The 14,918-nt window shown below is 35.5% G+C and overlaps 1 protein-coding gene across 16 annotated transcripts in view; it reads left to right on the top strand.

The window, feature by feature from the left end:
* GTDC1 (glycosyltransferase like domain containing 1) overlaps positions 1-14,918 on the top strand; it is a 453,605-nt gene that overhangs the window by 364,506 nt on the left and 74,181 nt on the right. For 13 of the 16 annotated variants that reach the window (XR_009504185.1, XR_009504184.1, XM_059927776.1 and 10 more), the window contains 3 exons: positions 2,477-2,547; positions 3,252-3,343; positions 9,544-9,657. Coding sequence is in view for 14 of the 16 variants with exons in the window: in XM_059927776.1 (XP_059783759.1) it covers positions 2,477-2,547; positions 3,252-3,343; positions 9,544-9,657 (277 nt within the window). In the remaining 2 variants the exon portion in view is untranslated. Of the gene's footprint in view, positions 1-2,476; positions 2,548-3,251; positions 3,344-8,395; positions 9,437-9,543; positions 9,658-14,918 lie in introns of those variants that run through there. The other 3 variants (XM_059927777.1, XM_059927786.1, XM_059927780.1) reach the window with 3 other exon arrangements.

Raw genomic sequence — 14,918 nt, 5'->3', positions numbered from 1 at the left:
TTTAATCACTCCATTTTATTTACTCTCCTCCGGTGTCACTTATAATTGTAACTTTTTATTTTTTAATAATGAGGGATTTTTTTTTTCTCCTTGCATCACACAAAAAAGTGCTGTCGATAATTAGCAGTCTTCTGTTATTAGTAGACTCAGGTGTCACAACTGTGTCTCATCCTCATTACAGTAAAAAATTTCACCTATCAGATTCATTATTGCTAGATAATGCGACTGAGAGCCTTTGCAGGCCCTCCAGAAAAGTAATTCAGCCAAGCAAAATTATCAGCTAATTATATTTAGAATCAAAAGCCCAACAACTATTTGCAGATAAATTGTATGAATTGAAGTGAATAGATCTGAATATTAAGATTCATAGATTTAGCAGATGATTTGTTAATTGGAATAAAAAGGTCATTTGCTAGTCATTTTAACAATAGATCAATTGGAACCCTATTTATTATTTAACTGGTAGTGCATAAGAATTGAAATGATGAATAATTGTATTATTGTCATGAGATGATAATTTTCTTCAAAATAACAAAATATGAGAAACTTAGAAGGAATTTTATAAATTTCTTTTAAAATAGTGTGGCAAATTTAATATATTTTAAAACACAGTCTTGATATAAATAATGTGTATAATAAGGTTTAGTATTTTAGAGGTCAAAATTATAACCAAAAATGGTGATTGTTTTTTTTCTTGATGAATTAGAAATATAACCACGAAGAAGATAATTTACAAATAAAAGTTGGAATCCAAATTTGTAAATTTTTTTTCTTCCTAAATCAAATAATGCCATTGCTCTCTCACTGTATTTTAATTAGCAGAGGTTTTTTTGGAAATGGCAGAGTACATGCTCATACGATGACTCAAAATGTAACTTGGCCTGCAATTTTCTTTCGGGGAACAGAACACTCTAATTCAAATCCATTATTAAAAAGCAGATAACGTGCACTTTCTGAAATGCCTGTGACTTCACTCTTTTGATTTTATATAATTATAAGAGAATGTTCATATGTATTTGCTTTTCGATTGGCAAAGCATTTTAAAACTGAGTGTCTTCAGATAAAGTGCATATTTTCTTTTTGTTCATAAAGAATATCCCCAGTTTATGTGCTCAAAACTTTTGTGAATGTTTTATAATGCAGTCACAGTACAGTTTTATAGCTGTGCTTATGATAAGAATTTCTACACATACCCTATTTATGTAAAAAAGAATATTAGATATTAGTTTGGATTTTGAAATTAATCATTGGTAACTAGATCCTGTGCCTTTCCACTGTGTTATCTTGTAACTGCTAGCAGTTCTCAAGCAAAACTTTGAACTCAGTATTTTTCCAAACTTTGCAGCTCAAAGTAAATACTTTTCATTTAAACTAATTTCAGTTATAAAATAGGGAAAACATCACCCACTTAAAAACAGCTTAAATTGCATGTACTTTGTCGCTGTAAATAAACAAGGTAAACATTGACATAACTTCAAACTATTCTTGGGTTGAAAAAAATCTGCAGTTCAAAATAAAATTCTGCCTTTGGTCAACATTTTGGATGCAATTCAAAGTTTCTCATAAAATAAACATATTTTAAAGAGTGTTTTGAATTTCACTGCATAATTCCTAGCCAACAGAAATTACAGTGGTATCTTTAAGGTTTATTATATGTCAGATCAATAGCCATTATGCAGGGCTAACACAGCCATCAAGATGCAATACCTTTCTTGTACTTAACCCTTACCGCTATGACATGAAGAAAAACTTCCTATAGGTAGGTGGTCCTTGGGGAAATCCTCTCACAAAGTGAAACTTTCTTGTTTCTTTGTTTAATAATAACAGTATTCTTTTTGGATAAAATGGAAAATGAGCTGAATTTTGAGTCAAGAAAGCAAAATATTCATTAAGGTAATCTTCATGAGAGTTTTTCAATAAAAGGGGGGAATAGTTCTACATCCTGCCTAATAAGTAACTATTCTGAAGCTTTAGCTTAAAATGAAAATGCCCCATCACAACAGATTGTAAATTTTTTTCTGATGCTTTTAAAAGTGCCTCGATGATTTCTACAGCTACAGTGTTAAAGTATTTGCTATTTTATTTAAACATTTTGGGAAATGAACATTCTGGGGCTTTGCAGCATTATTAAGAAAAGCTGTCCATACTTTACCATGTTGTTACATGTGTTTATCTGCTGATTATAAAATGTGTTAAACAGTATTTTAAAAACAAAAAAAAAAAAATGCAGAGCTGCGCTTTGATTAATTCAGTGAACAAAACATATGCTGTTGGTTCTGTTCTATGAAATTCATATATGATTAATAAAATCTTTTAAAAGAGCAACTTTGGCTTTTAGGATTGTACTGCCGACCATGTTCTTCATCCCAGTTAACTCTGGGCTCATACTGTTAACTTAGACAAACAAAACCACTTTCTGGCTCTGATGGTAATGTCTTTTTAATATATTTTTATCCTCTTTCTAAAATTTCTTTAGGTTGGAAGCTGTGTATTGTGGTTGTTACCCACTCTGTCCCAAAGATTTGGTTTATCCCGAAATATTTCCAGGTAGCTGCTTTAATGTACTTTTGTCTTTGTTGAGATTTAATACATGATTCATGCTAAATTAGAAAGTTTGAAAATAAACTTAGGCAGGAGCAATTGTTTATTTGGCAAGTCAACATGTTAGTGTTAAGGAAAATTTTATGTGTTTTAATACATTAGAGTAAGCTTATATTTACCATCTGTTCTTTTAAGATAACAAAAAAGCAAGTTTTCAAATAGCATTCTTCATTGTTAGCATACACATCCCATAATGATGGATTTTTATAAGCAGGTCAGTGTTGCTGCAATTGCTTACAGATTTTTTTTTTAATGATATACACAGAGAAAAATTGAGGACTGAAAGTCACACCAAATTATTTCAACAATTGACTAGTTAATAATATGCAACTGTTGTACAGGGTACATACGGCTGTCATACTAGTTCTTTGAAAAAATTCTCATCACTAAATATATCACATATGCATTGTGTTACATTAGAATAATGTATTTTAATCACCCAAAGGAGATGTCTAAACAGCACAACTACACAGTCTTATTTAGCATTAAACATCCTTGTGAGCTGAGGTAACCTTATAAAATCATGCTTAAATAATGTAAAACACGAGGCGGCACAGAGCAATATGCATTTTTAATTAGTAAAGTGACTAATATCAAGTGTGTGCTTTGAGGTTTTTGTTTCATTAAAAATGTATCTGTTTTTCCTGCAGCTGAATATCTGTATTCTACACCTGAACAGCTTTCAAAAAGGCTCCAGAATTTCTGCAAGAGACCAGATATTGTAAGAAAACATCTCTATAAGGTAGTTATTGAGAAGAGATTTACGTGGTATAAATGCCATATTGAAGTACAAAGAAAAATCTTTAAAAAAAAAACATTTAATTAACATACTAATGTTTAAAGGAAACATGCTAGGGAGGGATATTAGTTGTTACACTAACAAGGATTAATTAAACTGGATGCAAGTTGTATTAACCTAGGCCTTATGAAATACGTGCACTTAATGCACGGTACATGCTTTTTTTTTAATTTATTGTTTTCTAAGATGACTGTCCTTTACATTTAGCCCCAAGAGGCTTATAAAAATGAACCTGGATTAATGTAACTCATTAGTTTAAAAGGAAGTAAAGGAAAGATTCTACAATTATACTAATGAGGATAAGCCTTTCTTCCCATCAGAATGAAATCTTCAGTCCTCAAAAATTCAGGTGAATGACATTCATGAAGTTTGGTGTTCATTTTTTTAACTACTTTAAAGATGATTTCGAAGAATCAAATGTTTCCTTTGTCCAGTTTAGTAAAATTACATAAAAACCCTCAGTTTGTTTAGAATTAGACTGTCAGTATCCTCTCTGAATGACAAAGGCAAAAGGAAAAGAGTTTAAATAGCATCATCATTCAGTTCCCTCATTCATTATCTCTTTTCCCTTGTTTGAATCAAGAATTTTACATTGTTGAACTAACAACACAAAGAGACCCTACTAAAAGTCTAAGTAATTGAACTGGGATAAATCTGCTTTATGAGTTTTGAAGGTGGCTCTAGGCCATGAGTAATATACCTTTTTATATTCTTTGAATGTAGCAACTTCATTTTACATAAATCCAGTATAGTTTACAATCTAGCAGTTTTATAATCCAGCATATTTTAATTTTCCTGTGTTAATATATAACCTTCCTACATGAAATACAGTTTGCTGCCTTTTTTCTCTCCTTTCCCTTGTCATGGCCTAAAATACATATTTACATAGTGATACATCAAAACGTGACTCTGTTTCTGCAGGAAACAGTTAAACTTCAAGAAAAAGGGAGAGAACCAAAAATGCAATTTAACACCCAATTTCAAGCTCATTATCTTTCATTGTCTATTAACTTGGCAATGGTTCAGAAGGTAGCTCATAATAGTTTAAAATGCTGACTGAACAGTTCCAGGCTTCAGTATTACTCCTTCAGTCAATACGATTTGTATCGTATACATGGGAAGCTTCAAAGAGAAAACAGACTTCCAAGGTTTACATCCAGATTTCCTAATTTTGAAAGTTCAGTCGTGGTCTTGTTTGTGTAAAATATTAATTTAGTAGTTTCCCACGTGACAGACTATCAAAATGTGCAGATTATGAAAGTGAAGAAATAGAATAATATGTATTAATACAAATGGATTCATTTTCTACACATGACACAAAGCTATTTTCAATGAGTTTACCATTGAATTATTGATTTTTTTTTTCCTCCTGGTGAGTTTTTGGGCAATATTTTTTTTCAGTTTTATTGAAATATAATTCACGTACTGCACTGTATAAGTTTAAGGTGTGCAGCGTAATGACAGACATGTATCGTGAAATGGTTACCACCGCAAGTTTTAGTTATCACCCATCACCACATATCGGTACAAAAAAAGGGGCAGGGAGGAATGTTTTTACCTTGTGATGAAAATGGTGAAGCATTTATAATTGTATTTCCACCATCAAAATTTATCCGTTTTTAATTTGGCTTCCAGGTAAGCCTTATTATCCCTGTTATTTCGCATCTGCAAATCCTTAACCATTTCAAAAATTACTGCAACAGGTTGCTTTTAGTTACAATAAAAAACAGATCTCCAGTTGAAATATTTTAATACGGCTATTGCCGTAACATAGCTATAATTATTTATTTTACCAACAACTTCTGGAAAAACTTTGAAAGAATGTCAGCTTAGTGGTATGCTGTTAATATACCAAATTGTTCCTCCTATAGCTTAAAAGATAGCCTATACATTAAATGTTTTTTCATGTTACTATGGTTTACATATATTTTTAGTTCACGCATCCTAAAATGGTCCAGCTCAAAGTTTTATAAATTAGTGTTTCATGCATAAGCATTTTTAAGAATTTATATATATAATTCCTATTACATACTTTTTACCATGGATTTTTTTTTCTTATAAATCTATTATACACTTTAATATATGTCCTCATTCATAGATTTTGATGACATTATATCCAAAAGTGAATCTAAAAAATTAATAAATTAGTCCAAGAAATAGAGGTAATCAAGAGCTTTATAATGCAATTGTTAGGACAAACTGGTAAAAATCACAGGAAGGACCACAGATCTAGTTGGGTTTTTGTAATAAGATTTAGAGCTAAAACAGAAAAAGAATGCCTGCTAAACTTTATAATTAAGATATAATAAGTTACACTATTTTTTTACCTATGTTTTATAAATATACACATATCAGGTAACATTTGCCCTCACTAAATACCAGAGAATTATTTCCCCCAAGGCAGCTTTTTGCCTACTTCTCTTATGCAATGGAAGAGACTTTTGTGTATACTATAAAGAGAGTGTTGGGGGGTTTTTTTAGATTTGTTCCCTTGGACAGTGCTGTTTTGCTTTTAAAAACATATGCTTCTAAGATCTAAAAGGATAGAATGTCACTGAATTCTTTAATTTGCTCCTTTTACATTTTTACACCTTACTCTCTTTTTCTGTTGTTAAAAGTTTACATTTTAAAATCATCTCAACTACTTATCATGTAGAGTTCACTTTAGGATAGGATTTTTCATATGGATTCACACTTAGAAATTTAATGACTAGAATAAGGCTACTAACACTTGGCTCTCTTCTCACATGAGACATTATACTTTCAATATGAGTGAGAGTTTGGAGGCTATAACTTGAAGCAGGATTTGAAACAGAATGCTAGTAACTGAAAAGCAGAAACAGAATTTGATACTTTTTTTTTCTTAAAGTGACTCTTTCTACTACAGAACTCTGTGCCCATGACTTCTCACCTGAAATGGTTTCAGACTTGAAATGTTTAAATTCCTCACGTGCGTGCAAGTGTGTTCCCTTTCTCTCTCCCTCTCTCTTGCTCTCTCTGTCTCTCTCACACACACACACGCATGCACACACACACATTTTTCTTAAAATATTTAAAGAAATACATGCAGAAATTGTTTCTTAATTATTTTAAAAACAATGTTCTGAATTTTTAAAAATCTAAAACCATTTCTTAAAAAGTTTGCCACTAGGCTCAACCGTTGACTGCAGCTTTCTTGCACTTTCAGGACGCGTCCTTTTCTAAGTAGGTTAGACCCATTAGCCAAACACTTGCCACAGAGATAAAGTAGGTTTCACTTCATCTGGAATAGGGAGCTCTTTGATGACTCCTAAACCAAAGTTGAACACAAGATTCGAGAAGCAATCATAAAGTAATCAGCCAAGGATTAACTTCTTACAGTAACATCAGGCTTCCTTTTACAACCGAAGTAAGTCTAATACCGGGAAGTTGTAATTTTTGGCTCATTTTATCTATGGGAATTTACTTCCTGAAAGTTCCCAACAATTATTTGAGATCAGTACTTTATGCTTTTAGAGAAACTTTGATCATTATATTTTAAAATGCTTTAGAAGAAAATTTATGTTCACCCCCTTGTTACCGGTATTGAAAATAGCACAAGAGTACCAGTGGGGCAGTTGTATAAAATATATACCGCCCAGACTAACAGAATAGATTTTCATTCCCACCCTATTTTTCATTTAGTTTTATTTACAAATTGAGAGATATTCTGTGTGGGAAAAAAAAAAAGAGATGCCATTCTTCCTTTGCTTTACGAGGGTAAACTGTAGTTTCTTAAGTTTTTTCAGATGATAGCAGCTGATTTTTATTTTGTTCTCCTCTTCAAGTTTTTCAACATTCCAGAAACCTTTATAACCTGCTGTTATTTGGAGGAGAGGGCAATTTTCAGATTTCTGCCTAAAAGTGATTCCAAACAATGATTAAGCTTATAATTCAGACTCAGTGCCCAGAAAAGCCATTTGTGGTTTTGTCTTAATTATATCAGGCTATATCTCCCCGAACCACAGCCAAGCCACTTTAAGGTTCCTTCAAGAGACTGGTCACTTTATAGCCCCCTTTTAATTTGAGTTTCTACTCTAGATGTGAATAAGGTGGTACTCACTAGTATTAACACGCCTCCAAAGTCATTACTTTTTCCTTAAAAATGAACACTTAAAAGCTCGTGATGTTTTTAGAACTTCTAAAATCTCTCATTTGCACCAGCACAATTTAAAGCAAATTCTCAGTCTCGATCTCTCTCCCTCCCTCCCCACTACTCTTCCCTCTCTCTTTCTTCATGTCTTTCCTTGATTTTGTTTTGGCTTGGTTTTTCCTTGATTTGTTTAAGTAAAATAAAAGCAAAAACTCTTTAGCACAATAGATATACTCGGGGTGATTAAGATCAGTTCGAGGTTTTGGCTGCTTCTTTTTCTCTGCTACTAATTTGTAGCCTGGCTGTAGGTGAACTTCTTGGCCTCTATATGATTCATCTGTAAACTTGGAAGAATTCTTTTTTTCTTAATTCTTAATAGCATTTTCCCCCTGAGGCCCTGCTATAATGAAATAATGAATATAAACCCGTTTGTAAACTTGAAGTGCTTTATAAATTCCATGTAACAGTAATGGCATTTCTCTTGTGCCTTCACCACTTAAAAGTAAAATTCACATCCGCAAAAACACGTATTAAGAGTGTTGTGTATCTTATGTTTATAAAAGTTAAAAGTTGGATGATAAACTTCTAATAGCTGTCATCCATAACATAAACCAGGAAATACGTGTGCAGTCGAATGTACCCATTTGCAAAAAAAAGGGGGTAGGCAGCTTTCCCCAATGATTGGAAATACAGTTACACTTCAAACCAATCAGAAACTGGGATTTCCTGAGGTGATGAAACTCGAGAACCATTTACTTGGTGGCTTTTTGAAGTCTAATTGATGTAAATTATGCAAATTTGCAATATGAATTTTCAGCATGCTTTAGTCTTTCGGGTCGTTAATGCTTCCTCATTGCTTTCTCTTCTCTCCCTCCCCCTTACAGGGTGAAATAGCTCCTTTTTCTTGGGCAGCCCTACACGGTAAATTCAGGTCTCTGCTTACAGCAGAACCTAGGGAAGATTTGTGACAGATGGGGCTAAGTCACAAACTTGCAGCCTAAGGCAGAATCTGTAGAACTTTCCAGAGTGTGCCCATATTTACCTGATCAGAGAGAAAAGAAAATCTGCAGAGGAAGCTGAGCCTGGCTGCTTGTCATAGCTGACACAGAGCCATCTGCCACAAACCTGTGGCAGCTTCAGATCTCCAATCCCTGCCACCACCCCAACTCAAATTAAATACAGATTCCTAGAGACGTTATGATGGTTACACATGTCCTCGGCATCACATGGAGGAGACTGCTCAAAAAAAATATGTGGCCTGTTGTATAACCGCACTCATGTATCCCATATGTGGTGCCACATTGAATTTCCGGTTGAATCCGTTTTTATCCTTTGTACTGGATGACATGGTGCCTGAATTCTTTCTTTTTGCCGACACGATGGCAGCCAAACTACAGCTTCAAACACTCTCACTTGGCTGGGTTTCTACCTAGGTTGCCAGGTTATCATCGGAGCCTTCTTGTGTCCTCAAAGGGCCACAGGGTCTGAAAGGAGGACCAGAATGCTCCCAACTAATTGGGCAGCCATCTCAGAAATGTTTGTGGGCAAAGGGCTGCTTTAGCACTTTTCTTTTAGCAAATTAATGACTCCCTGGCACAGGGGTTTTTAAGTGAAGGTATTAATAAGGGGTCTGGCAGGTATTCCCATGATTCACAGAGTTACATTTGCATTTAATTTATCTTAAAGAAAGTTGCAGGATAAACAGCTGTAATTCAGACAAACATGGGAAATACACTAAGTGGGGCCATCTCAGCCATAAAATGAACACTGAGATACTTGTTTTAATTTTTTTCCAGGGATAAAAATAGAGAAATTAAAATACTTCTAACAAAACCAGTAATTTTGATATAAATATCCATCAAAAGTATTTGCATCCAGCTACAAATATAATCTTTTCAAGATAAATCACTTATGATTCCAATACTCAAGCTGCTCTATTTGTTGATGTCAAGATGTTTTGAATGGCTAGATTATAAAATAAATTTTTAATAAAGTGCCCACTGCAATTTTTAATTAACGTATCTCATTTCAGTGTAAGTGTGTACATCTATCTGTATGTTTCTCGCTGAACACTCTCCTTGTGTCAGAGACAACGAATACAATTGTTTCTTTTCCGGATGAACAAGGATCTGTTTTGCAAATGTTGGTAAGATATTATGACATTTCCAAGATTTTCTTTGCATTCTGGAAAGCAGGAGGTAAACATTTGTAGTCATTAAGGTAGAGTCTGTTGATAAACCATCTTCTGTTTACTGGCAGGTAAATTGTAACTTTCCTAGCTTTTGAAATGAATAACTTCTATAAGCTGTACAGTGAGGAGCAGCCAGGGAGAGGGGGATAGACAAGGGCCAAGCCTGGCTCTCTGGCTTTTAGAAGGGTTGAGTGATCTAGCAGGCATCCGAGATAGAGCGGGCACCGGTTCAAAAGTCTAGTCGGGCCCATTGCACAGGTAGCAAAAGCGTAAGCAGGACATCGATCAAGGTCAGGGGGCCGGAGAGAGCCCTCTGGATAGAGGCAGACTTGCAGATCAGAGAAAGCAGCAGTTCAAGGCCCATGAGGTCAGGGAATTTAAAAGCAGGGAGAGTAAGAAGCAGAAACAACAAGCTCTGTCTCTGCACACAGTGAGAGCCATATGTGTGATGGACATCACAGCACTAGCTTTGAGTCCTCCTTCCCCTTCTGAGAAGGCACTGAACAAATTACCCCTGACCCATAAACAAAGAGCTCGGGAATTATTTGAGAAGTCCCTTCTGGTCTGAGACTGTGGAACTCGGAATCTATCAGTTATGCTCCTTTTGAGTGCAAAAGTTAAGATATAAATATGCCTAAGAGGTTCTTAGACTATTCTCCTGAGCAGGGTTTATCATCTAAAGAGATGCTTTAGTCAGAAAGGTGCCATGTCATAGATGATGTCTCTCAAAATAATATTATATGCTCACGGCCAAGAAACAGTGCTTAGTTTACTATGTTTTACTATCCTGCAAATAATGAGCTCACATTCTATAGTGAGCAAGATATTATATGCACAACTATCCATATATGTTTTTCTCACTAAGTGATGGGAAAACAACATGAACTACTGTTCAGATAGTGCATCCAAAACATTTAAATATTTGCCTGATTTTGGCAAACAAAATATTGCAAGTTACCTGTGTATGGAGTTTTTTTTCTACACCCATAAACTCAAATCAAATTTTGTCTTTAGCTGTGCCCAGCATTACTTCTGGAATAAAAATTTACATTAAAGTGGTCACTTCTTAAAACTATGCTGTCGGATTTGGTATTAGTACAAGTAAGCAATAAAAAGTTTTGTAAATGTGTAATTCTTAACATTTGAAAAGATAACTGTATCTGTGTATGTATGTGCATGTATGCTTCTCAACAGCCATGACATGGTGGCATGGAGGGTTATTAAGTAAGTTATCCCATATTTTGTTGAAGTCAGAGGATAATCAACGGTACAAGTTGACTCTTTATTTCCTGTTTCCCTTACTTTTCACTAAAGAGAGCAAACAGTCCCATTATTTCTTAGTTTTAGTATGGTTGTTGAAAAAAAAAAATTTTTTTTTGAGCATTCAATTCTGTTCCTTTTATTCTTTTTAAATTAATTATTAAACCAATTTTAATCTTAAATGTCTTTAAAAGTCTGCCCATTATCAACCTTGATACAACGTCCAGAATGCTTGTCCTGAATTTACCTAATCTGTGTTTCTGGCTAGGTGTTTCTATAATAAATAGAAGAGCATCTAGTTCTTAACTTACTCATTTATACCAGGTTAATCAGGAATAGGTCAAAAGACCTCTCCCCAAATGCTCCTGGTTTAACAAGCATCCTTCAAATACGGTTGAGTTTACATGCCCTGCTCTAGCTCTCAGTTCTTCAGACATGCCACATAAAGATGGCAGCACAATCAGTAAGTCAGTGGAAACTCAGCCATAGAGGACCTGCACAAATTCATTTCAACACCTTGAAATGCATCTGGAAGCAAAGATTTCATTTTATGTTGAAGGTGTTAATTATATTTGATATTTTTAAAAGTAAAATCTGTTTTTGAGAAAGCATCTGCTACCCAGAAATACTATGAGCCGCAAAAAAATTTTCATTTAAGTCTCAAGATACTTTCTGTGGGTGATAGAATCAGTTTTCAAATGACAGTCCATGCTGTCTTTTAATGTTGACATATTCTATGAGACATATTCATATTCTTCTATTGACTATTGACAAGTATCACCCTGAGTGCCTTTCTGTTTCAGTGGAAGGCTGGAGAACATGTTTCATTTTAGCACTTGAATTCAGATACAGGACAACTGATGCTTCAATAATGTGCCCTCCCTTCAAAATTATTCATTAAGATGTAATTGGGAAAGTTTAAAAATATGCAACAATTCTACATGATGCTCAAAGACATGTACATATGTGATTAAAGTATAACAAAAAACTTGGGAATTAACACCAAATTTACAATAATGATTAAGTCAGAGGAGTGATGGTGGGAAGACCAGACATGTAACTGGGAGAGGCGTGCTTACTGTACAGTTAATCTTAAGCTGGGTCATAGCACACAAAGGCTTATTTCTACCCTTTATGACTTTTTACATGTCTTAAATGTTATTATTGGATATACCTTTTGATAGGAGCTATAGGTACTTTGGTTACCATGTATAATATAAGAGCTCTAAATACTTTGCTACCGCACCATTCTTAACATTTCTTGACTCTAAACTATTGATGGAGTCAGAAAACCATTTTCCTCCAGACAGTGAAAGAAACTGCCCTAACCGCCAGTTTTGCGTGAGAAGAGTTTCCTCTGCTTACCTGGAGCCAAGGACTTAACCTTGACCCTGAAACAAACCATACCTAGGAAGAAAGTTAAACTTGACTGTCTGTGGGTTCCTTTTTCCTGGGGCTGATGATCACCATTTCTAACTAATGCCTGTGGCGTTATAAATATAAGATGGAAAACTATAGCTCAATAAACTCCCTTTTGAAGAGTAAAGAGAGGAAGGTGTAGGAAGTTGTTATATCAGCCGGTCTTTTTTTATCTTGAAAAATTCAGAGCTCTGTGGTAGGGCACAGAGCTGTCTGAGCTGCTAACCGCTCTGCCCACTTCCTGTACTGTTACCTGTCCCCTTTCCTCTTTAAGACACAAGACTTTCGTTGCCATGAAAGGAGTCCTCCTAGTATCTTTAGGATGCCCTAGCTGCATGTGAGTTACGTATGACTTCAGGATCCCCACTCATCCTCTGGCCCATTTCCCTAAATTGGAATTTGGGGTCAGTACCTTCAGGGGTCCTCCCATCACTTATCACCACCTTAGTGATTCCTTATTCTCTCCCATATCTCTGTGGTCATGACTTTCAACCCTAGGACGGGTTCATCGTTGTTCCCATAAACTGATACAAAGAATTGATGTTTCCTGAGAGATAATCTAAAATGTTTACTGTCCTATCAGTTACTGCATTTAAATAGCAGACCTAAGATGGAGTGCTAGAAGATGTGATTTCTACTAGAAATACTTTTGTAACACTTTTCTCAAGAATTTGAAGTCCTTTATATTTGAAAATGTAAAGTTTTGTCATCATTTCACAAGTGAGAAAATTAAGGCATCGTATTAAGGCTTATTTAAGAGCCAGACTGCCTTATAGAAACAGAAGGACGTTTTGTATAAGTCTTTCCCTGCATGGGATAGTGTCATTGTCACCTACCTGTCTTTCAGGAAGCACGAAGTTCAGTGTTTGTGACTCACTGGGAACCCCTGGTTCCCTACTATTTCTCCCCTCACCAGGTAGGAGAGTGCAAAGGGCAGCAGGGTGTGGCCCACGCAGTTGGTTATAGAAGGCGAACGAGAGGCCCTGTGGTGTTGCCGATATTTTAAGTGTTTTTATTTTTTTAATGTTTTTTAAATTTTATTTATTTATTTTTATACAGCAGGTTCTTATTAGTTATCTATTTTATACATATTAGTGTATATATGTCAATCCCAATCTCCCAATTCATCCCACCATTAAGTGTTTTTATTATGACCATTATTATGCCTATAGGGAGTCTTTGGGTCTCTACATCCATCCCAGGCCCCTGCCACTCCCTGTGGTCTTACACCCTGGTGGACTTATACATCACATAACTTTCCTGGCCCTGCTGGTAAGCATTTATTTTGTAATGTCCCCATTTTAGCTGTGGGGAAACTGAGGGCTGAGGTGAGGTTGAGTTGCTCTGGGTCCCATGGTGGTAGAGGCGGGTCTAGAACTCAGCCTCTTTCAGGAGGTTGCGGTCAATTCAACTGGTCAAGACCATCCCTTAAAGGAGGGGAAGAGGAACATATCTGGCTGTCCATCTTTTCCCCCTTCCCTCCTTCTCCTGCTTCTCAGGATACTATCAGAAGAAATATAGATGAAGATGTTGCTAGTACCTGACTGTAGATTTATTTCATGTTCCTCCTGGCCTGGCTGCACTTGTAGTCTAAGTAACCATGAGAAGAGGAATGCAAAAGGATTGATTCCTGGTCCTAAAATCTCAGACTTTGCCGTACCTGTGATGTTTCTGAACAGCTGAGTCTTCTTTATTGCCTTTTGCATCATACAAGGAGAAGTTGTCTATCAAATAGATAGAAGGCTGGCCCTTTATCCAAAAGGCAGCCCCCATGATCTCGCCCGGTGCAAGGGGGCCTAGGGCAGAGGGAGCAGGTGGCATCAGTGGCAGAAGCACCTTTAATTGTGCAACATAGGGCCTGCTTCCTCTCATCCCAGATAGTAACCCAGAAATTACATCCTGAAACTTATTTCCCTAGAAAGAAAAGGAAGGGGAGGGATAACTTAAAAAGGAGATACTTCTAATATGGTATTAGACTGTAATTCATAGGGAAATTTATGCCTGAGATATGAATTTCTGAAAATAGGGGTTTTTTTAAAAAGGGAAACACACATCCTTAATTATAGCGTAATAAATACCAATGGTATATTATCTTCTGATATTTCCTTACACAGATATCAAAGCATGCAGCTGTTTTTGAAAACTGATAATCAAGTACAATATAAATATATTACATCTTGAGCTTACAGCACACCCTTCAACTAAGCAGCCTCATGGAGCACTTAACAGTGAGAAACAGAGCTGCTTAGAGTAGAAACCTAACTGAACAAATTAGCCTTGAATTGTAACTTAAGAATCGTAGTCAAACCAAAACGCCTGGCCTTGCCAGGAAAGGCATTCCAAAGGCAAAGAGCACGCCAAGTAAAAAGGCTTTGCTTCAGGATTATGGAGGCAGTTCTCAAAAGCCAGCACAACTTAATGATCAATCAGAAAAATACAGAGCAGTAACTTCACAACCGAAGGATGCATAAAAATTGTACAAAGCATTAATAGTGGAATGGGGAGGGAGAGTGGGATTTTAACAGAAAGTATTAAGG

This window comes from Balaenoptera ricei, chromosome 7, assembly GCF_028023285.1.
Source record: "Balaenoptera ricei isolate mBalRic1 chromosome 7, mBalRic1.hap2, whole genome shotgun sequence".
Taxonomy (NCBI): Eukaryota; Metazoa; Chordata; class Mammalia; order Artiodactyla; family Balaenopteridae; genus Balaenoptera; species Balaenoptera ricei.
The sequence above is the reverse complement of the archived record's forward strand: the minus strand, read 5'-3'. Positions and strand labels throughout refer to the sequence as shown.